Raw genomic sequence first — 24,247 nt, forward strand, 5'->3', positions numbered from 1 at the left:
CACACACACACACACACACACACACACACACACACAGTCACTCACACACAGTCACACACACACAGTCACACACACACACACAGTCACACACACACACACAGTCACACACTCACACACACACACAGTCACTCACACACAGTCACACACACACACACACACACACACACACACACACACACACACACACACACACACACACACACACACACACACACAGTCACAACCACACACTCACACACACTCACACACACACACACACACAGTCACTCACACACAGTCACACACACACACACACACACACACACACACACACACACACACACACACACACACACACACACACACACACACACACCCCAGTCTCTCTGTAATAATGTTCTGTACCGTTTCACCTTCCTGACCACACCCCTCTTCTCTGTGATCCGCAGGGAACATCCAATCGGAGACAAGAGTTTTCAGTGTTACATCCACCAGCAGTCTGAGAGCTCCACCTACTCCATCTAGCCCCACCCACCAACCACTGCCATGAAGCGCAGCGCTCCGCCCCCGATGACCTGAGACCTAGCAACACTTCCTGGTTACTCCTGGTCCACGGCTTCCCATGGTGCATCTTTCAGAACACGGACACTCAGAGCCGAGGTCAAATCGGGTAGGAGAGAGGGAGAGAGAGAAGGGAAGAGAGAGAGAGAGAGAGAGAGAGAGAAAGAGAAAGAGAGAGACAGAGACAGAGAGAGAGAGAGAGAGAGAGAGAGAAGGGAAGACAGAGAGAGAGAGAGAGAGAGAGCGAGGGAGGGGTCTTATTTTCTATGATGACTTGCGACAACAAAACGCTTTTCTCTGGACTGTTCGTGTTCCAGTGACCACGCACTTTAACCTGCCCCACAGCGGACAGGAAGCTACTGCCCCACAGCGGACAGGAAGCTACTGCCCCAACAACAAACAGGAAGCTACTGCCCCAACAACGAACAGGAAGCTACTGCCCCAACAACGAACAGGAAGCTACTGCCCAACAACGAACAGGAAGCTACTGCCCCACAACGAACAGGAAGCTACTGCCCCAACAACGAACAGGAAGCTACTGCCCCACAGCGGACAGGAAGCTACTGCCCCACAGCGGACAGGAAGCTACTGCCCCACAACGGACAGGAAGCTACTGCCCCACAGCGGACAGGAAGCTACTGCCCCACAACGAACAGGAAGCTACTGCCCCACAACGAACAGGAAGCTACTGCCCCACAACGAACAGGAAGCTACTGCCCCAACAACGAACAGGAAGCTACTGCCCCAACAACGAACAGGAAGCTACTGCCCCACAGCGGACAGGAAGCTACTGTCCCACAGCGGACAGGAAGCTACTGCCCCAACAACGAACAGGAAGCTACTGCCCCACAGCGGACAGGAAGCTACTGCCCCAACAACGAACAGGAAGCTACTGCCCCACAGCGGACAGGAAGCTACTGCCCCAACAACGAACAGGAAGCTACTGCCCCAACAACGAACAGGAAGCTACTGCCCCAACAACGAACAGGAAGCTACTGCCCCAACAACGAACAGGAAGCTACTGCCCAACAACGAACAGGAAGCTACTGCCCCACAGCGGACAGGAAGCTACTGCCCCAACAACGAACAGGAAGCTACTGCCCCAACAACGAACAGGAAGCTACTGCCCCAACAACGAACAGGAAGCTACTGCCCCACAGCGGACAGGAAGCTACTGCCCCACAACGGACAGGAAGCTACTGCCCCACAGCGGACAGGAAGCTACTGCCCCACAGCGGACAGGAAGCTACTGCCCCACAGCGGACAGGAAGCTACTGCCCCACAGCGGACAGGAAGCTACTGCCCCACAGCGGACAGGAAGCTACTGCCCCACAGCGGACAGGAAGCTACTGCCCCAACAACGGACAGGAAGCTACTGCCCCACAACGAACAGGAAGCTACTGCCCCACAGCGGACAGGAAGCTACTGCCCCAACAACGAACAGGAAGCTACTGCCCCACAGCGGACAGGAAGCTACTGCCCCACAGCGGACAGGAAGCTACTGCCCCACAGCGGACAGGAAGCTACTGCCCCAGCACATTCTGAAACAGTCTTATTTCATTACTGATGTTTTTGTAATGTTTGATAAGTGGTATATTCCTGATGTAAAAACAACACATTCCTTTTTTTGTATTTCAAGTCACACAGACCAAACTCTAGGTTGGAAGACTGTTCACTTGGGGTCACGTTCGGCTATGTATGTATTTACCCCCCCCCCATCGCCCACCGCAGCCCTCCTTCCAGGGAAAGATGATGACAGAGGAAGGAGACGGGCAGGTCATCAGTCAGCGCCGGCGAACATGAGGACCCGAGCTGTTCTTCTGACTGATTAGTGCAGCCTTCATTTACAATCTGGATCATCCTGTTTTTAACTGTTAAGATTTGTAGTGTTTAATTCAGTACTCTGTCCCCGGGTCAGAACTCTGCTACCTCCTGGTCTGTACCCTGTCCCCGGGTCAGAACTACAAATCCCAGTTGCATTCCCCCAGATTTCTCCTGCTGTGAATCTAGTTAATGGACCGGTCCAGGGTCTATGGAAGGTACGGGCCATTATGGTTCACTCTTGCATTGTGGGAAACCAACTAAACCAACCCGGTAACTGGTTGCTATGTCCAAAACAACAGAACTAACCCGGTGACTGGTTGCTAGGTCCAAAATCAACAGAACTAACCCGGTGACTGGTTGCTATGTCCAAAACAACAGAACTAACCCGGTGACTGGTTGCTATGTCCAAATCAACAGAACCAACCCGGTGACTGGTTGCTAGGTCCAAAACAACAGAACTAACCCGGTGACTGGTTGCTATGTCCAAAATCAACAGAACTAACCCGGTGACTGGTTGCTATGTCCAAAACAACAGAACTAACCCGGTGACTGGTTGCTATGTCCAAAATCAACAGAACTAACCCGGTGACTGGTTGCTATGTCCAAAATCAACAGAACTAACCCGGTGACTGGTTGCTAGGTCCAAAATCAACAGAACTAACCCGGTGACTGGTTGCTAGGTCCAAAATCAACAGAACTAACCCGGTGACTGGTTGCTATGTCCAAAATCAACAGAACTAACCCGGTGACTGGTTGCTATGTCCAAAACAACAGAACTAACCCGGTGACTGGTTGCTATGTCCAAAATCAACAGAACTAACCCGGTGACTGGTTGCTATGTCCAAATCAACAGAACCACCCCGGTGACTGGTTGCTATGTCCAAAATCAACAGAACTAACCCGGTGACTGGTTGCTATGTCCAAAACAACAGAACTAACCCGGTGACTGGTTGCTATGTCCAAAATCAACAGAACTAACCCGGTGACTGGTTGCTATGTCCAAAATCAACAGAACTAACCCGGTGACTGGTTGCTAGGTCCAAAATCAACAGAACTAACCCGGTGACTGGTTGCTATGTCCAAAATCAACAGAACTAACCCGGTGACTGGTTGCTATGTCCAAATCAACAGAACCACCCCGGTGACTGGTTGCTATGTCCAAAATCAACAGAACTAACCCGGTGACTGGTTGCTAGGTCCAAAACAACAGAACTATCCTGGACATCCATTCTTTCTGTAGATCGTGTGTATTGTTAAGTGCAGAGTCTTCCACGATGGCAGACAAGTCAGTCTTCTGTAGTCTGGCTACCAGTCTTGGTTGTTTGTCAATTAGGGTGTGCAGGTGAGTACATTGTCTCTAGTATGGTAATTTTGTAAAAAACCATTTTGACATTTGCTCAGGACATTGTTTTCAATGAGAAAATGTACGAGTCTGCTGTTAATGATAATGCAGAGGATTTTCCCCAAAGGTTGCTGTTGACGCATATCCCCACGGTAGATATTGGGATCAAATTTGTCTCCACGTGGATTGGGGTGATCAGTCCTTGGTTCCAAATATTGGGGAAGATGCCAGTGCTAAGGATGATGTTAAAGAGTTTAGCTATAGCCAATTGGAATTTGTTGTCTAAATATTTTATCGTTTCATTGAAGATACCGTCAACACCACAGGCCTTTTTGGGTTAGACTGAACATTTCACTCCTATTGTCGTTTGTTAGCTAAACAGTCTTATCTTTTTTCCTACATCTATATTTCTGAACAAAGTCATTTGTGTTGCTGTGATATCTTTTGTATATCTCTAAAACCACAACCCAATTAAAAAAAACAAAACATAATGCCAATTGCTACAAATGTGTGTTTTCTATCTTCCGACTAGTGTCTTCAAATTGTCCTCTCCCCTCACCCAAACATTATAACCCCTAATCTACCTTTACAGGAAATTCCTCTTGTAAAACACCTCTTCTAAAAGAGAACAATGTATTTTGTATAAATATATCAAGAGCATTAAGAAGGTTTTATGTCTCTCTGTACAGAACAACTGAATGGTTTAAAATTAGATTTTTTTTTGTTTGTTTGTTTGTTTGTTTGTTGTCCTGGAATAACTAAATGATGATAATATTAATTCAAACCGCTTGTTGTCTGACTGGCTTTCATTCAGAATGGACGGAAGGATAGAGAGGAAGTGTGTGTGTGTAGTGTGTGTGTGTGTAGTGTGTGTGTAGTGTGTGTATAGTGTGTGTGTGTAGTGTGTGTAGTGTGTGTAGTGTGTGTGTAGTGTGTGTGTGTAGTGTGTGTGTAGTGTGTGTATAGTGTGTGTGTGTAGTGTGTGTAGTGTGTGTAGTGTGTGTGTGTAGTGTGTGTGTAGTGTGTGTATAGTGTGTGTGTGTAGTGTGTGTAGTGTGTGTGTAGTGTGTGTGTAGTGTGTGTGTGTAGTGTGTGTGTAGTGTGTGTATAGTGTGTGTGTGTAGTGTGTGTAGTGTGTGTAGTGTGTGTATTGTGTGTGTGTAGTGTGTGTAGTGTGTGTGTGTGTAGTGTGTGTGTAGTGTGTGTGTGTAGTGTGTGTGTAGTGTGTGTGTAGTGTGTGTGTGTAGTGTGTGTGTGTAGTGTGTGTGTAGTGTGTGTGTGTGTAGTGTGTGTGTAGTGTGTGTGTGTGTGGTGTGTGTGTGTAGTGTGTGTGTGTAGTGTGTGTGTGTAGTGTGTGTGTAGTGTGTGTGTGTAGTGTGTGTGTAGTGTGTGTGTATGTGTGTGTGTGTGTGTGTGTAGTGTGTGTGTGTAGTGTGTGTGTGTGTGTGTGTAGTGTGTGTGTAGTGTGTGTGTAGTGTGTGTGTGTAGTGTGAGTGTGTGTGAGTGTGTGTGTGAGTGTGTGTGTAGTGTGTGTGTGTGTGTGTAGTGTGTGTGTAGTGTGTGTGTGTGTAGTGTGTGTGTGAGTGTGTGTAGTGTGGTGTGTGTGTGTAGTGTGTGTGTAGTGTGTGTGAGTGTGTGTGTGTGTATGTGTGTGTGTGTGTGTAGTGTGTGTGTAGTGTGTGTGTGTAGTGTGTGAGTGTGTGTGTAGTGTGTGTGTGTAGTGTGTGTGTGTAGTGTGTGTGTGTAGTGTGTGTGTGTAGTGTGTGTGTGTGTGTGTAGTGTGTGTGTGTAGTGTGTGTGTGTGTAGTGTGTGTGTGTAGTGTGTGTGTAGTGTGTGTGTGTGTAGTGTGTGTGTGTAGTGTGTGTGTAGTGTGTAGTGTGTGTGTAGTGTGTAGTGTGTGTGTAGTGTGTGTGTAGTGTGTGTGTGTGTGTGTGTAGTGTTGTGTGTGTGTAGTGTGTGTTAGTGTGTGTGTGTGTGTAGTGTGTGTGTAGTGTGTGTGTGTATGTGTGTGTAGTGTGTGTGTAGTGGTGTGTGTGTGTAGTGTGTGTGTAGTGTGTGGTGTGTGTGTGTGTGTAGTGTGTGTGTAGTGTGTTGTGTGTGTAGTGTGTGTGTATGTGTAGTGTGTGTGTATGTGTGTAGTGTGTGTGTAGTGTGTGTGTAGTGTGTAGTGTGTGTAGTGTGTGTGTGTGTAGTGTGTGTGTAGTGTGTGTGTGTAGTGTGTGTGTAGTGTGTGTGTGTAGTGTGTGTGTAGTGTGTGTGTAGTGTGTGTGTGTGTGTGTGTGTGTAGGTGGGTGTGTGTGTGTGTGTGTGGTGTAGTGTGTGTGTGTGTGTGTGTGTAGTGTGTGTGTAGTGTGTGTGTGTAGTGTGTGTGTGTGTGTGTAGTGTGTGTGTAGTGTGTGTGTAGTGTGTGGTGTGTGTGGTGGGTGTGTGTGTAGTGTGTGTGTGTGAGTGTGTGTGTGTAGTGTGTGTGTAGTGTGTGTGTGTGTGTGTGTGTGTGTGTGTGTAGTGTGTGTGTAGTGTGTGTGTGTGTGTGTGTGTGTGTAGTGTGTGTGAGTGTGTGTGTAGTGTGTGTGTGTGTGTGTAGTGTGTGTGTGTAGTGTGTGTGTAGTGTGTGTGTGTAGTGTGTGTGTGTAGTGTGTGTAGTGTGTGTGTGTAGTGTGTGTAGTAGTGTGTGTGAGTGTGTGTGTAGGTGTGTGTGTGTGTGTAGTGGTGTGTAGTGTGTGTGTGTAGTGTGTGTGTAGTGTGTGTGTGTAGTGTGTGTGTAGTGTGTGTGTGTGTAGTGTGTGTGTGTAGGTGTGTGTGTGTGTGTGTAGGGTGTGGTGTGTGTGTGTGTGTGTGTGTAGTGTGTGTGTGGGTGTGTGTGTGAGTGTGTGTGTGTGTGTGTGTGTAGTGTGTGTGTGTGTGTGTAGTGTGTGTGTAGTGTGTGTGTAGTGTGTGTGTGTGTGTGTAGTGTGTGTGTGTGTGTGTGTAGTGTGTGTGTAGTGTGTGTGTGTAGTGTGTGTGGGTAGTGTGTGTGTGTAGTGTGTGTGTAGTGTGTGTGTGTGTGTGTGTAGTGTGTGTGTGTGTGTGTGTGTGGTGTAGTGTGTGTGTGTAGTGTGTGTGTAGTGTGTGTGTGTAGTGTGTGTGTAGTGTGTAGTGTGTGTGTAGTGTGTGTGTAGTGTATGTGTGTAGTGTGTGTGTAGTGTGTGTGTGTAGTGTGTGTAGTGTGTGTGTAGTGTGTGTGTGTGTAGTGTGTGTGTGTGTAGTGTGTGTGTGTAGTGTGTGTGTAGTGTGTGTAGTGTGTGTGTGTGTAGTGTGTGTGTGTAGTGTGTGTAGTGTGTAGTGTGTGTGTAGTGTGTGTAGTGTGTGTGTGTGTAGTGTGTGTGTGTAGTGTGTGTAGTGTGTGTGTAGTGTGTGTGTGTGTGTGTAGTGTGTGTGTAGTGTGTGTAGTGTGTGTGTAGTGTGTGTAGTGTGTGTAGTGTGTGTGTAGTGTGTGTGTGTGTAGTGTGTAGTGTGTGTGTGTAGTGTGTGTAGTGTGTGTAGTGTGTGTGTGTAGTGTGTGTGTGTAGTGTGTGTGTAGTGTGTGTAGTGTGTGTGTAGTGTGTAGTGTGTGTAGTGTGTGTGTGTAGTGTGTGTGTGTAGTGTGTGTAGTGTGTGTGTAGTGTGTGTAGTGTGTGTGTGTAGTGTGTGTGTAGTGTGTGTGTGTAGTGTGTGTGTAGTGTGTGTGTGTAGTGTGTGTGTAGTGTGTAGTGTGTGTGTAGTGTGTGTAGTGTGTGTGTGTAGTGTGTGTGTGTAGTGTGTGTGTAGTGTGTGTAGTGTGTGTGTAGTGTGTGTGTGTAGTGTGTGTGTGTAGTGTAGTGTGTGTAGTGTGTGTGTGTAGTGTGTGTGTAGTGTGTGTAGTGTGTGTAGTGTGTGTGTAGTGAGTGTGTAGTGTGTGTGTAGTGTGTAGTGTGTGTGTAGTGTGTGTGTGTGTAGTGTGTGTGTAGTGTGTGTGTGTAGTGTGTGTGTGTGTGTGTGTGTGTGTAGTGTGTGTGTAGTGTGTGTGTAGTGTGTAGTGTGTGTGTGTGTGTAGTGTGTGTGTAGTGTGTGTAGTGTAGTGTGTGTGTGTAGTGTGTGTAGTGTGTAGTGTGTGTGTAGTGTGTGTGTGTGTAGTGTGTAGTAGTGTGTGTAGTGTGTGTGTAGTGTGTGTGTGTAGTGTGTGTGTAGTGTGTGTGTGTAGTGTGTGTAGTGTGTGTGTGTGTGTAGTGTGTGTAGTGTGTGTGTAGTGTGTGTGTGTAGTGTGTGTAGTGTGTGTGTAGTGTGTGTGTGTGTGTAGTGTGTGTGTGTAGTGTGTGTGTAGTGTGTGTAGTGTGTGTGTGTGTGTAGTGTGTGTAGTGTGTGTGTAGTGTGTGTGTGTGTAGTGTGTGTGTAGTGTGTGTGTGTGTAGTGTGTGTAGTGTGTGTGTGTGTAGTGTGTGTGTGTAGTGTGTGTGTAGTGTGTAGTGTGTGTAGTGTGTGAGTGTGTGTGTGTAGTGTGTGTGAGTGTGTGTGTGTGTGTGTGTGTGTGTGTGTGTGTAGTGTGTGTAGTGTGTGTGTAGTGTGTGTAGTGTGTGTGTGTGTGTGTGTGTAGTGTGTGTGTGTGTGTGTGTGTAGTGTGTGTGTGTGTGTGTAGTGTGTGTAGTGTGTAGTGTGTGTGTGTAGTGTGTGTGTGTGTGTGTGTGTGTGTGTAGTGTGTGTGTGTGTGTGTGTGTGTAGTGTGTGTGTGTGTGTGTGTGTAGTGTGTGTGTGTAGTGTGTAGTGTGTGTGTAGTGTGTGTAGTGTGTGTGTGTAGTGTGTAGTGTGTGTAGTGTGTGTGTAGTGTGTGTGTGTAGTGTGTGTAGTGTGTGTGTGTGTGTGTGAGTGTGTGTGTGTGTGTGTGTGTGTGTGTGAGTGTGTGTAGTGTGTGTGTAGTGTGTGGTAGTGTGTGTGTGAGTGTGTGGTGTGTGTAGTGGTGTGTGAGTGTGTGTGTGTGTGTGTGTGTGTGTGTGTGTGTGTGTGTGTAGTGTGTGTGTAGTGTGTGTGTAGTGTGTGTAGTGTGTGTGTGTGTGTAGTGTGTGTGTGTGTAGTGTGTGTAGTGTGTGTGTGTGTGTGTAGTGTGTAGTGTGTGTGTAGTGTGTAGTGTGTGTGTAGTGTGTGTGTAGTGTGTAGTGTGTGTGTGTGTAGTGTGTGTGTGTAGTGTGTGTGTTAGTGTGTGTAGTGTGTGTAGTGTGTGTAGTGTGTGTAGTGTGTGTAGTGTGTGTGTGTGTAGTGTGTGTGTGTGTAGTGTGTGTGTGTGTAGTGTGTGTAGTGTGTGTGTAGTGTGTAGTGTGTGTAGTGTGTGTAGTGTGTAGTGTGTGTGTAGTGTGTTTGTGAGGATAGCTGCCTATCTTCAGACCCCCCCCCCCCCCCCAAATAAAAATAAAGTAGAAATAAAGAACGCTAACCAGGACTTGACTAACTGTAAATCTCTCTGAATAAAAGCGGCTGCTAAATGACAAAAAAATGTCAAATGTAATGTAAACATGTATAGCTTATTTTCTGCTCAAGTGGTTCCTCTGTTCCCCTGTTCCCCTGTTCCTCTGTGCCTCTGTTCCTCTGTTCCCCTGTTCCCCTGTTCCCCTGTTCCTCTGTTCCCCTGTTCCCCTGTTCCCCTGTTCCCCTGTTCCTCTGTTCCCCTGTTCCTCTGTTCCTCTGTTCCCCTGTTCCTCTGTTCCCCTGTTCCCCTGTTCCTCTGTTCCTCTGTTCCTCTGTTCCTCTGTGACTCTGTTCCCCTGTTCCCCTGTTCCTCTGTTCCCCTGTTCCCCTGTTCCTCTGTTCCCCTGTTCCCCTGTTCCTCTGTTCCCCTGTTCCTCTGTTCCCCTGTTCCCCTGTTCCTCTGTTCCCTGTTCCCCTGTTCCTCTGTTCCCCTGTTCCCCTGTGCCTCTGTTCCCCTGTTCCTCTGTGCCTCTGTTCCCCTGTTCCTCTGTTCCTCTGTTCCCCTGTTCCTCTGTTCCCCTGTTCCCCTGTTCCTCTGTTCCCCTGTTCCTCTGTTCCTCTGTTCCCCTGTTCCTCTGTTCCTCTGTTCCCCTGTTCCTCTGTTCCCCTGTTCCCCTGTTCCTCTGTTCCCCTGTTCCCCTGTTCCTCTGTTCCTCTGTTCCCCTGTTCCTCTGTTCCTCTGTTCCCCTGTTCCTCTGTTCCTCTACAATCTACCAGGACCTCTAGTCAGGGGTATAAATACTGTCTCTGTGCCTCTACAATCTACCAGGACCTCTAGTCAGGGGTATAAATACTGTCTCTGTCCCTCTACAATCTACCAGGACCTCTAGTCAGGGGTATAAATACTGTCTCTGTTCCTCTGTTCCTCTACAATCTACCAGGACCTCTAGTCAGGGGTATAAATACTGTCTCTGTTCCTCTACAATCTACCAGGACCTCTAGTCAGGGGTATAAATACTGTCTCTGTTCCTCTGTTCCTCTACAATCTACCAGGACCTCTAGTCAGGGGTATAAATACTGTCTCTGTTCCTCTACAATCTACCAGGACCTCTAGTCAGGGGTATAAATACTGTCTCTGTCCCTCTACAGTCTACCAGGACCTCTAGTCAGGGGTATAAATACTGTCTCTGTCCCTCTACAATCTACCAGGACCTCTAGTCAGGGGTATAAATACTGTCTCTGTCCCTCTACAATCTACCAGGACCTCTAGTCAGGGGTATAAATACTGTCTCTGTCCCTCTGTTCCTCTTCAATCTACCAGGACCTCTAGTCAGGGGTATAAATACTGTCTCTGTCCCTCTGTTCCTCTTCAATCTACCAGGACCTCTAGTCAGGGGTATAAATACTGTCTCTGTGCCTCTACAATCTACCAGGACCTCTAGTCAGGGGTATAAATACTGTCTCTGTCCCTCTGTTCCTCTTCAATCTACCAGGACCTCTAGTCAGGGGTATAAATACTGTCTCTGTGCCTCTACAATCTACCAGGACCTCCAGTCAGGGGTATAAATACTGTCTCTGTTCCTCTGTTCCTCTACAATCTACCAGGACCTCTAGTCAGGGGTATAAATACTGTCTCTGTTCCTCTACAATCTACCAGGACCTCTAGTCAGGGGTATAAATACTGTCTCTGTTCCTCTGGTCCTCTACAATCTACCAGGACCTCTAGTCAGGGGTATAAATACTGTCTCTGTTCCTCTGGTCCTCTACAATCTACCAGGACCTCTAGTCAGGGGTATAAATACTGTCTCTGTTCCTCTACAATCTACCAGGACCTCCAGTCAGGGGTATAAATACTGTCTCTGTTCCTCTACAATCTACCAGGACCTCTAGTCAGGGGTATAAATACTGTCTCTGTCCCTCTACAGTCTACCAGGGTCAAGGGTTTAAATATTGTCCTCAACTCAAAGTCCCAGCACAGCAACACAGGCAGGCAGCAGAATGTATGTTTGAAGTAGAGCAGAGAGTAACAGCGCTCTCCCTCTGTCGCCTCCACCCCTTGACACCAGTGTGTCGTGAAAAACAGTTGCGGGGTCAACAACAGTTGAATGGTCGGTTCGTCTTCAAAATAAAAGTCCCCCCACTGAAACAGATGGAAACGGATTATATTTTTGGAATCATGCCACACTGGTACAAGATAATGCTAAACAAGTTTGGAATGTTGTTATATGAATTCAATAAAATACAATAATTATATATTTTTTTTAATGTTGAAATTGTAATGTGGATGTATAGTCTATCAAGAGAACATTCCTGGTGCTTATCAAGAGAACATTCCTGGTGCTTATCAAGAGAACATTCCTGGTGTTTATCAAGAGAACATTCCTGGTGCTTATCAAGAGAACATTCCTGGTGTTTATCAAGAGAACATTCCTGGTGCTTATCAAGAGAACATTCCCGGTGTTTATCAAGAGAACATTCCTGGTGCTTATCAAGAGAACATTCCTGGTGCTTATCAAGAGAACATTCCTGGTGCTTATCAAGAGAACATTCCTGGTGCTTATCAAGAGAACATCCCCGGTGCTTATCAAGAGAACATTCCTGGTGCTTATCAAGAGAACATTCCTGGTGTTTATCAAGAGAACATTCCTGGTGTTTATCAAGAGAACATTCCTGGTGTTTATCAAGAGAACATTCCTGGTGTTTATCAAGAGAACATTCCTGGTGCTTATCAAGAGAACATTCCTGGTGTTTATCAAGAGAACATTCCTGGTGCTTATCAAGAGAACATTCCTGGTGCTTATCAAGAGAACATTCCTGGTGCTTATCAAGAGAACATTCCTGGTGTTTATCAAGAGAACATTCCTGGTGTTTATCAAGAGAACATTCCTGGTGTTTATCAAGAGAACATTCCTGGTGCTTATCAAGAGAACATTCCTGGTGTTTACCAAGAGAACATTCCTGGTGTTTATCAAGAGAACATTCCTGGTGCTTATCAAGAGAACATTCCTGGTGCTTATCAAGAGAACATTCCTGGTGCTTATCAAGAGAACATTCCTGGTGTTTATCAAGAGAACATTCCTGGTGTTTATCAAGAGAACATTCCTGGTGCTTATCAAGAGAACATTCCCGGTGTTTATCAAGAGAACATTCCTGGTGCTTATCAAGAGAACATTCCTGGTGCTTATCAAGAGAACATCCCCGGTGCTTATCAAGAGAACATTCCTGGTGCTTATCAAGAGAACATTCCTGGTGTTTATCAAGAGAACATTCCTGGTGTTTATCAAGAGAACATTCCTGGTGTTTATCAAGAGAACATTCCTGGTGTTTATCAAGAGAACATTCCTGGTGCTTATCAAGAGAACATTCCTGGTGTTTATCAAGAGAACATTCCTGGTGCTTATCAAGAGAACATTCCTGGTGCTTATCAAGAGAACATTCCTGGTGTTTATCAAGAGAACATTCCTGGTGCTTATCAAGAGAACATTCCTGGTGCTTATCAAGAGAACATTCCTGGTGTTTATCAAGAGAACATTCCTGGTGTTTATCAAGAGAACATTCCTGGTGTTTACCAAGAGAACATTCCTGGTGTTTATCAAGAGAACATTCCTGGTGCTTATCAAGAGAACATTCCTGGTGCTTATCAAGAGAACATTCCTGGTGCTTATCAAGAGAACATTCCTGGTGTTTATCAAGAGAACATTCCTGGTGCTTATCAAGAGAACATTCCTGGTGCTTATCAAGAGAACATTCCTGGTGCTTATCAAGAGAACATTCCTGGTGTTTATCAAGAGAACATTCCTGGTGTTTATCAAGAGAACATTCCTGGTGTTTATCAAGAGAACATTCCTGGTGCTTATCAAGAGAACATTCCTGGTGTTTACCAAGAGAACATTCCTGGTGTTTATCAAGAGAACATTCCTGGTGCTTATCAAGAGAACATTCATCCCTACTGCCTCTGATCTGGAGGACTCACTAAACAGAGAACGTCCCTGGTCATCCCTACTGCCTCTGATCTGGAGGACTCACTAAACAGAGAACATCCCTGGTCATCCCTACTGCCTCTGATCTGGAGGACTCACTAAACAGAGAACATCCCTGGTCATCCCTACTGCCTCTGATCTGGAGGACTCACTAAACAGAACATCCCTGGTCATCCCTACTGTCTCTGATCTGGAGGACTCACTAAACAGAGAACATCCCTGGTGCTGATACCTCTGATCTGGAGGACTCAAATGGATCTATACAGACCCAGTGCACTACTTTTAGGAATATTCCACTGCTGTCATCTGTTTGCATGTTTCAATCGGGGACTTTTATTTTGGAAGGTTAAACACAGATTCCACTATGGTTGCTCATGTTAATGTTGTTAATGACACACGTTTCGCCTCCCTCCCCTCCTCTTCCCCCCCCCCTCCCCTCCTCTCCTCTCCCCTCCCCTCCCCTCCTCTCCCCGCCCCTCCCCCCCCTCCGCTCCCCCCCCCCTCCTCTCCCCGCCCCTCCTCTCCTCTCCCCTCCCCTCCCCGCCTCTCCCCCCTCTCCTCTCCTCTCCCCTCCTCTCCCCGCCCCTCCTCTCCTCTCCCCTCCCCGCCCCTCCCCTCCCCCCCCCTCTCCCCTCCCCCCCCTCTCCTCTCCCCTCCCCGCCCCTCCCCTCTCCCCCTCTCCCCTCCTCTCCCCCCCCCTCCCCTCCTCTCCTCTCCCCTCCCCTCCCCTCCCCTCCTCTCCCCGCCCCTCCTCTCCTCTCCCCTCCCCTCCCCTCCCCTCCTCTCCTCTCCCCTCCCTCCCCTCCTCTCCCCGCCCCTCCTCTCCTCTCCCCCCCCCTCCCCTCCTCTCCTCTCCCCTCCCCTCCCCTCCTCTCCTCTCCCCTCCCCTCCCCTCCCCTCCTCTCCCCGCCCCTCCTCTCCTCTCCCCTCCCCGCCCCTCCCCTCCCCCCCCCCTCTCCCCTCCCCCCCCTCTCCTCTCCCCTCCCCGCCCCTCCCCTCTCCCCCTCTCCCCTCCTCTCCCCCCCCCTCCCCTCCTCTCCTCTCCCCTCCCCTCCCCTCCCCTCCTCTCCCCGCCCCTCCTCTCCTCTCCCCTCCCCTCCCCTCCCCTCCTCTCCTCTCCCCTCCCCTCCCCTCCTCTCCCCGCCCCTCCTCTCCTCTCCCCCCCCCTCCCCTCCTCTCCTCTCCCCTCCCCTCCCCTCCTCTCCTCTCCCCTCCCCTCCCCTCCTCTCCTCTCCCCTCCCCTCCCCGCCTCTCCCCCCTCCCCTCTCCTCTCCTCTCCCCTCCTCTCCCCGCCCCTCCTCTCCTCTCCCCTCCCCTCCTCTCCCCTCTCCCCCTCTCCCCTCCTCTCCCCCCCCTCCCCCCCCTCCCCTCCTCTCCCCTCTCCCCCTCTCCCCTCCTCTCCCCCCCCTCCCCTCCTCTCCTCTCCCCTCCCCTCCCCTCCTCTCCCCTCCCCTCCCCTCCCCTCCTCTCCCCGCCCCTCCTCTCCTCTCCCCTCCTCTCCCCGCCCCTCCCCCCCCCCCTCTCCTCTCCTCTCCCCTCCCCTCTTCTCCCCTCCTCTCCCCGCTCCCGGTCCAGTCCCAGCTCTCTCCACCGAACAGGCGAAAAAACATTTTCGTGAAGAATAAAGTTGTTTCTAACAGACCTGAGCTGTTTCCCGAGGATCTGTTTTTACTATGTGGAAACATAAAACGGCGTTGGGAGACTCCGTGGTTTGTTTCATCCTTCTGGTGGCGCTTTGCGACGCTCATCGATGTAAGTGAAACTTGATTTTGTTTTTTAATGTCGGATAACTGAAAAATGGACATATGTGGAAAGTAAAAGTACAGCTTTGGAGGTTGTTGTTTTTACGCTTTTACAAGATCAGGATATTTTATTTTCCAAAGAATTAACGGAAACTTGTTACTAAAATACCATTTATATCCGTCAAAGCCAACGAATAACGGTAACATCCATACTAAAATACAACTTTCATGCGTCGAAGCCAAAGAATGAACGGTAACTAGTTACTAAAATACAATTTATATCCGTCAAAAGCCAAAGAATGAACGGTAACTAGTTACTAAAATACAACTTATATCGGTCAAAGCCAAAGAATGAACGGTAACTAGTTACTAAAATACAACTTATATCCGTCAAAAGCCAAAGAATGAACGGTAACTAGTTTCTAAAATACAATTTATATCCGTCAAAAGCCAAAGAATGAACGGTAACTAGTTACTAAAATACAACTTTCATGCGTCGAAGCCAAAGAATGAACGGTAACTAGTTACTAAAATACAACTTATACCCGTCAAAAGCCAAAGAATGAACGGTAACTAGTTACTAAAATACAACTTATATCGGTCAAAAGCCAAAGAATGAACGGTAACTTCCATACTAAAATACAACTTTCATGCGTCGAAGCCAAAGCTACTTTTCACAGCATGTTATAAACTCAGGAGAAACATGTTTGAGCTGCGTATGTCGACAACAGACAACAGGTGATCTGATGTTTATAGACTTTTCCTGAACTTTCGGAAGATGACTGACACCTCCTAGATTTATTAATGTTTATTTTTTTTTTTACTAAATGCTTTGATTGAAATAAAACCACGTGTTTGGGGGGGGGGGGGGGGGGGGGGGGTAAATACCCCGCTAAACACGAACAAAGGCCTGTTGAGAAATTACTAATCCGTTTAAATCTACAGTTTGATCCAAATTATTCATCAATCCAACATGTGGAAAATAACACATACACCGTTAACAGAAACCCCCTTCTTCATCCTGCTGTTAACACAAGTAATAACAATGTAATTAACACTGGCCTTCCCGTGTGGCTCGGTTGGTAGAGCATGGTGTTTGCAACGCCAGGGTTGTGGGTTCGATTCCCAACGGGGGGCCAGTCCAAGTGCATGAAATGAAATGTATGCATTCACTACTGTAAGTCACTCTGGATAAGAGCATCTGTTAAAATGACTAAAATGTAAATGAGTGTAATCAGTACTTCGTAACTTCTTGCTGTTGTGTTTTTGAAGAAAAGATGATCCAGCCATCGACACACAGTTGATTGGTGTTTTATTCTGACTATAGACAAAAGGGAGAAACGACATTTAGATGTGTAGGAATCAACCAGTATTTTGATGGCTGTACATTCGTGATTCGTTCTGCTTGCATGTCAATATCACTATTAGCAGGGAGCTAATGTGACCATTGTAATTAGAGCATGCTAGCTAACTCACTCTTTAACAGCAATAAAACATTTTTTAAAGAAAAGCACATCCCAGGAAGCCCCTGTCACGGCTGGTCGTAAGGAGGAGAGGACCAAGGTGCAGCGTGTGTGTCGTTCCACATTTTATTTAATCTGTGAAACTATGCTGTACATAAATAAACTGAACACACAAAACAACAAATCGTGACGCAGAGGAGAAACAAACACCGACTCAAAGATAATCTCCCACAAAACCCCAGGTAGAAAAAAAAACCCTACTTAAGTATGATCTCCAATTAGAGACAACGAGGACCAGCTGCCTCGAATTGGAGATCATAACCAAACAAACCAACATAGAAATACAAAAACTAGAACCTAAGAACATAGAAATAGAAAACATAGAAAAACACCTACTCTACCATAGAAAATAACATCTTACTATGGTCAAGACGTGACAGCCTCCTAAATATCTAACAGGTACTGTATACATCTGGACGTGTACCTAGTGAACTCGTACACATTGTACGTCTGAAAATAGAATAGAGTGTTTCAGAACGTGACCTAATGCTTGTGTAACCGATGTGAAATGGCTAGTTAGTTAGCGGTGTCGCGCGCTAAAAGCGTTTCAATCGGTGACGTCACTCGCTCTGAGACCTTGAAGTAGTTGTTCCCCCTTGCGTTGCAAGGGCCGCGGCTTTTGTGGCGCGATGGGTAACGTTGCTTCGTGGGTGTGTCAGATGTTGATGTGTGCAGAGGGTCCCTGGTTCGAGCCCGGGTTGGGGCGAAGAGAGGGACGGAAGCTAAACTGTTACACTTGCAGGTTAATATCAGACTGGGAAGAATTTACGTTTGTGATTCCCCCTCCCCCTTATCTGCAAGTGTAGCCAATAGCATGACACCTAATTAATATGTAAATTCAACCGACCTATCACGTCTGCTCCCGCTCTCCCTCTCTGGCACTCGAGGGCGTCAGGCTGTCTATCATTACGCACACCTGTTCACCATCATTACGCACACCTGTCACCATCACACCTGTTACCATCATTACGCACACCTGTTCACCATCATTACGCACACCTGTCACCATCATTACGCACACCTGTCACCATCATTACCGCACACCTGTCACCATCACACCTGTTACCATCATTACGCACACCTGTTCACCATCATTACGCACACCTGTCACCATCATTACGCACACCTGTCACCATCATTACCGCACACCTGTCACCATCACACCTGTCACCATCATTACGCACACCTGTCACCATCATTACCGCACACCTGTCACCATCACACCTGTCACCATCATTACCGCACACCTGTCACCATCATTACGCACACCTGTCACCATCATTACGCACACCTGTCACCATCATTACCGCGTATCGGCGCTCATTGTGTAACGGTCGTCGTATGGAGTGGACCAAAATGCAGCGGGTTGAGTGCTCATATTTACGTTTATTAGAGACACGTAACAAAACAAGAAAACGCACGACAGCTAGACAGTATTGCAGGCTAAAACACACAGCAGTGCAAAAACAACTTCCCACAAAGGGACAGGTGTAAAAAACAAGGCTACCTAAGTATGACTCCCAATCAGCAACAACGATGTACAAGCTGTTCCTGATTGAGAGCCACACCAGGCCAAAAACAAAGAAATACACAACATAGAAAATACCATAGAAATACAAAACATAGAACAATACCCAACAAAAACCCCGGAACACATAAAACAAATACCCCCCCCCTGCCACGTCCTGACCAAACTACAATAACAAATAACCCTTTATACTGGTCAGGACGTGACACATTGGACTCCCCTAGACTCCTTCACTTTTGTCGATCGCCCCTTCTATATCTGTCCGTTCCTCAGTTTGTTCCCTGTGTCAGCCGTTACTGTCGTTGTGTTTTATCCCACGTCCAGACGCTGTCCTTGTTTTGTTTCTCGTCCGTTGTTTATTAACCGTTAACTTCTCCCTTTTTTACTTGCTTCTCGTCTCCCAGCGTCCGTCCTTCACACAACCAATAGAAATACAGGAACATTGAATAACATTTACATTTACGTCATTTTAAGCAGACGCTCTTATCCAGAGAGCGACTTAAAAACGTTTCTGGAGTTTTGCACAGTGGAAAACATAACCGACCCAGTTATACGTGCGCGTCTTGTCTCCAGTCCTGACTCAGAACAGGGCCTCCCAGTTTCTGTCTCGGCACCGCAGGGCCAACGCTCTGTTTGAGGAGAGTAAGAAAGGTAACCTGGAGAGAGAATGTATCGAGGAGCTGTGCAACAAGGAAGAGGCGCGGGAGATCTTTGAGAACTACCCAGAGACGGTGAGTGGCTCCTGAGGGGCCCCTGGCACACTAGTTACAAGATGGCCATGTCAGGAGAGACCTGGGGAGAGAGAGAGAGGGTCGTCACTAGATGGTGATGTCAGGAGAGACCTGGGGAGAGAGAGAGGGTCGTCACTAGATGGTGATGTCAGGAGAGACCTGGGGAGAGAGAGAGGGTCGTCACTAGATGGTGATGTCAGGAGAGACCTGGGGAGAGAGAGAGAGGGTCGTCACTAGATGGTGATGTCAGGAGAGACCTGGGGAGAGAGAGAGGGTCGTCACTAGATGGCCATGTCAGGAGAGACCTGGGGAGAGAGAGAGGGTCGTCACTAGATGGTGATGTCAGGAGAGACCTGGGGAGAGAGAGAGAGGGTCGTCACTAGATGGTGATGTCAGGAGAGACCTGGGGAGAGAGAGAGAGGGTCGTCACTAGACGGTCATGTCAGGAGAGACCTGGGGAGAGAGAGAGGGTCGTCACTAGATGGTGATGTCAGTGTGTGTGTGTGTGTGTGTGTGTGTGTGTGTGTGTGTGTGTGTGTGTGCGTGTGTGTGTGTGTGTGTGTGTGTGTGTGTGTGTGTGTGTGTGTGTGTGTGTGTGTATGCGTCTGTGTGTGTGTGTGTGTGTGTGTGTGTGTGTGTGTGTATGCGTCTGTGTGTGTGTGTGTGTGTGCGTGTCTGTGTGTGTCTGTGTGTGTGTGTGTGTGCGTGTCTGTGTGTGTCTGTGTCTGTGTGTGTGTGTGTGTGTGTGTGTGTGTGTGTGCGTGTCTGTGCGTGTCTGTGTCTGTGTGTGTGTGTGTGTGTGTGTGTCTGTGTGTGTGCGTGTGCGTGTCTGTGTGTGTGTGTGTGTGTGTGTATGTAACAGACTCAGGTCATTGGACCGTTCCCCCATCGTGTGTTTGTCTACGCTGTGATCTTACCCGTCGGCTCGTGTCGACGTAGCTGATAATGTCTCCTCTTTTCTGGTTTTTTACAGGAATATTTCTATCCTCAATATGTCTGTAAGTTTTCAACCGTTCTGCACTCAGTTGAAGTGTTTTCACCCACATTTCCATTAGTAACATCTAGTGATACAGAATCTAGCTAAACCCTCAGCCTCATTTTCTCAGTGAGTTATCATATGACTGATGCCAGCTAATATAACCCCACTGTGTTGCTGTCTGTCTGATGATATGACTGATGCCAGCTAATATAACCCCACTGTATTGCTGTCTGTCTGATGATATGACTGATGCCAGCTAATATAACCCCACTGTGTTGCTGTCTGTCTGATGATATGACTGATGCCAGCTAATATAACCCCACTGTATTGCTGTCTGATGATATGACTGATGCCAGCTAATATAACCCCACTGTGTTGCTGTCTGTCTGATGATATGACTGATGCCAGCTAATATAACCCCACTGTGTTGCTGTCTGTCTGATGATATGACTGATGCCAGATAATATAACCCCACTGTATTGTGTTGCTGTCTGATGATATGACTAAAGCTAGTGAGGGAGATATGACTCTCCAGCTTCAGAGATGTTTGTAGTTCGTATGACTGATGCCAGCTGATATAAACCCCACTGTATTGTGTTTCAGTTTGTCTGGGTTCGCATCGTGTGGGCATCAACAACCACAACTCTGGAGACTCCAGCGTCCCTTCAAACCTCAGGACTTGTGTCAAAGGTTGGTAAACGTTAGAGATGGTCAGGACCTGTGTCAAAGGTTGGTAAACGTTAGAGATGGTCAGGACCTGTGTCAAAGGTTGGTAAAGGTTAGAGATGGTCAGGACTTGTGTCAAAGGTTGGTAAACGTTAGAGATGGTCAGAACCTGTGTCAAAGGTTGGTAAACGTTAGAGATGGTCAGGACCTGTGTCAAAGGTTGGTAAAGGTTAGAGATGGTCAGGACTTGTGTCAAAGGTTGGTAAACGTTAGAGATGGTCAGGACCTGTGTCAAAGGTTGGTAAAGGTTAGAGATGGTCAGGACTTGTGTCAAAGGTTGGTAAAGGTTAGACATGGTCAGGACTTGTGTCAAAGGTTGGTAAAGGTTAGAGATGGTCAGGACCTGTGTCAAAGGTTGGTAAAGGTTAGAGATGGTGGTTTGGGGTTCAGAGGTTAGGGCTACGGGTTGGTTTAGGGGTAGGGTGCTGGCCCACCGGGCCGTATGTTTGACTCCCCTGGTTTAGGGGTAGGGTGCTGGCCCACCGGGCCGTATGTTTGACTCCCCTGGTTTAGGGGTAGGGTGCTGGCCCACCGGGCCATATGTTTGACCCCCTGGTTTAGGGGTAGGGTGCTGGCCCACTGGGCCGTATGTATGACCCCCTGGTTTAGGGGTAGGGTGCTGGCCACCAGGTATAGTCATGTCCTGTCTGAATACCTGTATGTGTTCTGTATGGTCATGTCCTGTCTGGATACCTGTATGTGTTCTGTATAGTCCTGTCTGGATACCTGTATGTGTTCTGTATAGTCCTGTCTGGATACCTGTATGTGTTCTGTATAGTCCTGTCTGGATACCTGTATGTGTTCTGTATAGTCCTGTCTGGATACCTGTATGTGTTCTGTATAGTCATGTCCTGTCTGGATACCTGTATGTGTTCTGTATAGTCCTGTCCTGTCTGGATACCTGTTTGTGTTCTGTATATTCATGTCCTGTCTGGATACCTGTATGTGTTCTGTATAGTCCTGTCTGGATACCTGTATGTGTTCTGTATAGTCTTGTCTGGATACCTGTATGTGTTCTGTATAGTCCTGTCTGGATACCTGTATATGTTCTATATAGTCATGTCCTGTCTGGATACCTGTATGTGTTCTGTATAGTCCTGTCTAGATAACTGTATGTGTTCTGTATAGTCCTGTCTGGATACCTGTATGTGTTCTGTATAGTCATGTCCTGTCTGGATACCTGTATGTGTTCTGTATAGTCCTGTCTGGATACCTGTATGTGTTCTGTATAGTCATGTCCTGTCTGGATACCTGTATGTGTTCTGTATATTCATGTCCTGTCTGGATACCTGTATGTGTTCTGTATAGTCCTGTCTGGATACCTGTATGTGTTCTGTATAGTCCTGTCTGGATACCTGTATGTGTTCTGTATAGTCCTGTCTGGATACCTGTATATGTTCTGTATAGTCCTGTCTGGATACCTGTATGTGTTCTATATAGTCATGTCCTGTCTGGATACCTGTATGTGTTCTGTATAGTCCTGTCTAGATAACTGTATGTGTTCTGTATAGTCCTGTCTGGATACCTGTATGTGTTCTGTATAGTCATGTCCTGTCTGGATACCTGTATGTGTTCTGTATAGTCCTGTCTGGATACCTGTATGTGTTCTGTATAGTCCTGTCTGGATACCTGTATGTGTTCTGTATAGTCCTGTCCTGTCTGGATACCTGTATGTGTTCTGTATAGTCCTGTCCTGTCTGGATACCTGTATGTGTTCTGTATAATCCTGTCTGAATACCTGTATGATACCAGTGTGTGTGTGTGTGTGTGTGTGTGTGTGTTAATGTGTGTGTGTGTGTGTTAATGTGTGTGTGTGTGTGTGTGTGTGTGCGTGTGTGTGTGCGTGCGTGCGTGTCTGTGTGTGTGTGTGTGTGTGTGTGTGTGTGGTGTGTGTGTGTGTGTGTGTGTGTGTTGTTCTGCAGAGATCAGTGACCAGTGCCTTCCGTTTCCGTGTTACAAGGAGGGTTCTGAACGCTGCATCGATGGCCAGGCCTCCTACACCTGTCAGTGTCGACCAGGCTGGAAGGGCCCGCGCTGTGAGGATGGTAGGTACCAGACAGACAGGGTTAGACAGGTGTCCTTCACCTGTCAGTGTCGACCAGGCTGGAAGGGCCCGCGCTGTGAGGATGGTAGGTACCAGACAGACAGGGTTAGACAGGTGTCCTTCACCTGTCAGTGTCGACCAGGCTGGAAGGGCCCGCGCTGTGAGGATGGTAGGTACCAGACAGACAGGGTTAGACAGGTGTCCTTCACCTGTCAGTGTCGACCAGGCTGGAAGGGCCCGCGCTGTGAGGATGGTAGGTACCAGACAGACAGGGTTAGACAGGTGTCCTTCACCTGTCAGTGTCGACCAGGCTGGAAGGGCCCGCGCTGTGAGGATGGTAGGTACCAGACAGACAGGGTTAGACAGGTGTCCTTCACCTGTCAGTGTCGACCAGGCTGGAAGGGCCCGCGCTGTGAGGATGGTAGGTACCAGACAGACAGGGTTAGACAGGTGTCCTTCACCTGTCAGTGTCGACCAGGCTGGAAGGGCCCGCGCTGTGAGGATGGTAGGTACCAGACAGACAGGGTTAGACAGGTGTCCTTCACCTGTCAGTGTCGACCAGGCTGGAAGGGCCCGCGCTGTGAGGATGGTAGGTACCAGACAGACAGGGTTTCCCCATACTAAAGATCTTTCCTATTGGGTCCTGGCTTAATACTGGGTCCTGGCTTAATACTGGGTCCTGGCTTAATACTGGGTCCTACTTAATACTGGGTCCTGGCTTAATACTGGGTCCTACTTAATACTGGGTCCTGGCTTAATACTGGGTCCTGGCTTAATACTGGGTCCTACTTAATACTGGGTCCTGGCTTAATACTGGGTCCTGGCTTAATACTAGGTCCTGGCTTAATACTGGGTCCTACTTAATACTGGGTCCTACTTAATACTGGGTCCTGGCTTAATACTGGGTTCTACTTAATACTGGGTACTACTTAGTACTGGGTCCTGGCTTAATACTGGGTCCTACTTAATACTGGGTCCTGGCTTAATACTGGATCCTGGCTTAATACTGGGTCCTGGCTTAATACTGGGTCCTGGCTTAATACTGGGTCTTGGCTTAATACTGTGTCCTACTTAATACTGGGTCCTGGCTTAATACTGGGTCCTGGCTTAATACTGGGTCCTACTTAAAACTGGGTCCTGGCTTAATACTGGGTCCTGGCTTAATACTGGGTCCTGGCTTAATACTGGGTCCTACTTAATACTGGGTCCTGGCTTAATACTGGGTCCTGGCTTAATACTGGGTACTACTTAATACTGGGTCCAGGGTTAATACTGGGTCCTACTTAATACTGGGTCCTGGCTTAATACTGGGTCCTGGCTTAATACTGGGTCCTACTTAATACGGGGTCCTGGCTTAATACTGGGTTCTACTTAATACTGGGTCCTGGCTTAATACTGGGTCCTACTTAAAACTGGGTCCTACTTAATACTGGTAATACTGGGTCCTGGCTTAATACTGGGTCCTGGCTTAATACTGGGTCCTACTTAATACTGGGTCCTGGCTTAATACTGGGTCCTGGCTTAATACTGGGTCCTACTTAATACTGGGTCCTGGCTTAATATTGGGTCCTACTTAATACTGGGTCCTGGCTTAATACTGGGTCCTGGCTTAATACTGGGTCCTGGCTTAATACTGGGTCCTGGCTTAATACTGGGTCCTGGCTTAATACTGGGTCCTACTTAATACTGGGTCCTGGCTTAATATTGGGTCCTACTTAATACTGGGTCCTGGCTTAATACTGGGTCCTGGCTTAATACTGGGTCCTACTTAATACTGGGTCCTGGCTTAATACTGGGTCCTGGCTTAATACTGAGTCCTGGCTTAATACTGGGTCCTACTTAATACTGGGTCCTGGCTTAATACTGGGTCCTGGCTTAATACTGGGTCCTGGCTTAA

At 47.7% G+C, this 24,247-nt stretch overlaps 2 protein-coding genes across 3 annotated transcripts in view; both read left to right on the forward strand.

Annotated features, from left to right (window-relative positions):
- The window catches only part of LOC106607549 (ras GTPase-activating protein 3), a 113,044-nt gene extending 108,554 nt beyond the window's left edge, over positions 1 to 4,490 (forward strand). The window contains exon 18 of the mRNA XM_082963321.1: positions 429 to 4,490. Within this exon, the coding sequence (XP_082819447.1) occupies positions 429 to 504 (76 nt within the window). The 3' untranslated portion in view covers positions 505 to 4,490. The remainder of the gene's footprint in view (positions 1 to 428) is intronic.
- Positions 4,491 to 14,613: 10,123 nt separating this feature from the next.
- Positions 14,614 to 24,247, forward strand: part of LOC106575036 (protein S) — a 39,990-nt gene continuing 30,356 nt past the window's right edge. The window contains exons 1-5 of one of the 2 annotated variants that reach the window (XM_082963774.1): positions 14,614 to 14,829; positions 18,444 to 18,601; positions 19,575 to 19,599; positions 20,184 to 20,270; positions 22,229 to 22,351. In XM_082963774.1, coding sequence (XP_082819900.1) covers positions 14,751 to 14,829; positions 18,444 to 18,601; positions 19,575 to 19,599; positions 20,184 to 20,270; positions 22,229 to 22,351 — 472 coding nt within the window. In that variant the 5' untranslated portion in view covers positions 14,614 to 14,750. Of the gene's footprint in view, positions 14,830 to 18,443; positions 18,602 to 19,574; positions 19,600 to 20,183; positions 20,271 to 20,584; positions 20,622 to 22,228; positions 22,352 to 24,247 lie in introns of those variants that run through there. The other variant, XM_082963775.1, reaches the window with a different exon arrangement.

Source organism: Salmo salar, chromosome 17, assembly GCF_965601325.2.
Source record: "Salmo salar chromosome 17, fSalSal1, whole genome shotgun sequence".
NCBI classification, from domain to species: domain Eukaryota; kingdom Metazoa; phylum Chordata; class Actinopteri; order Salmoniformes; family Salmonidae; genus Salmo; species Salmo salar.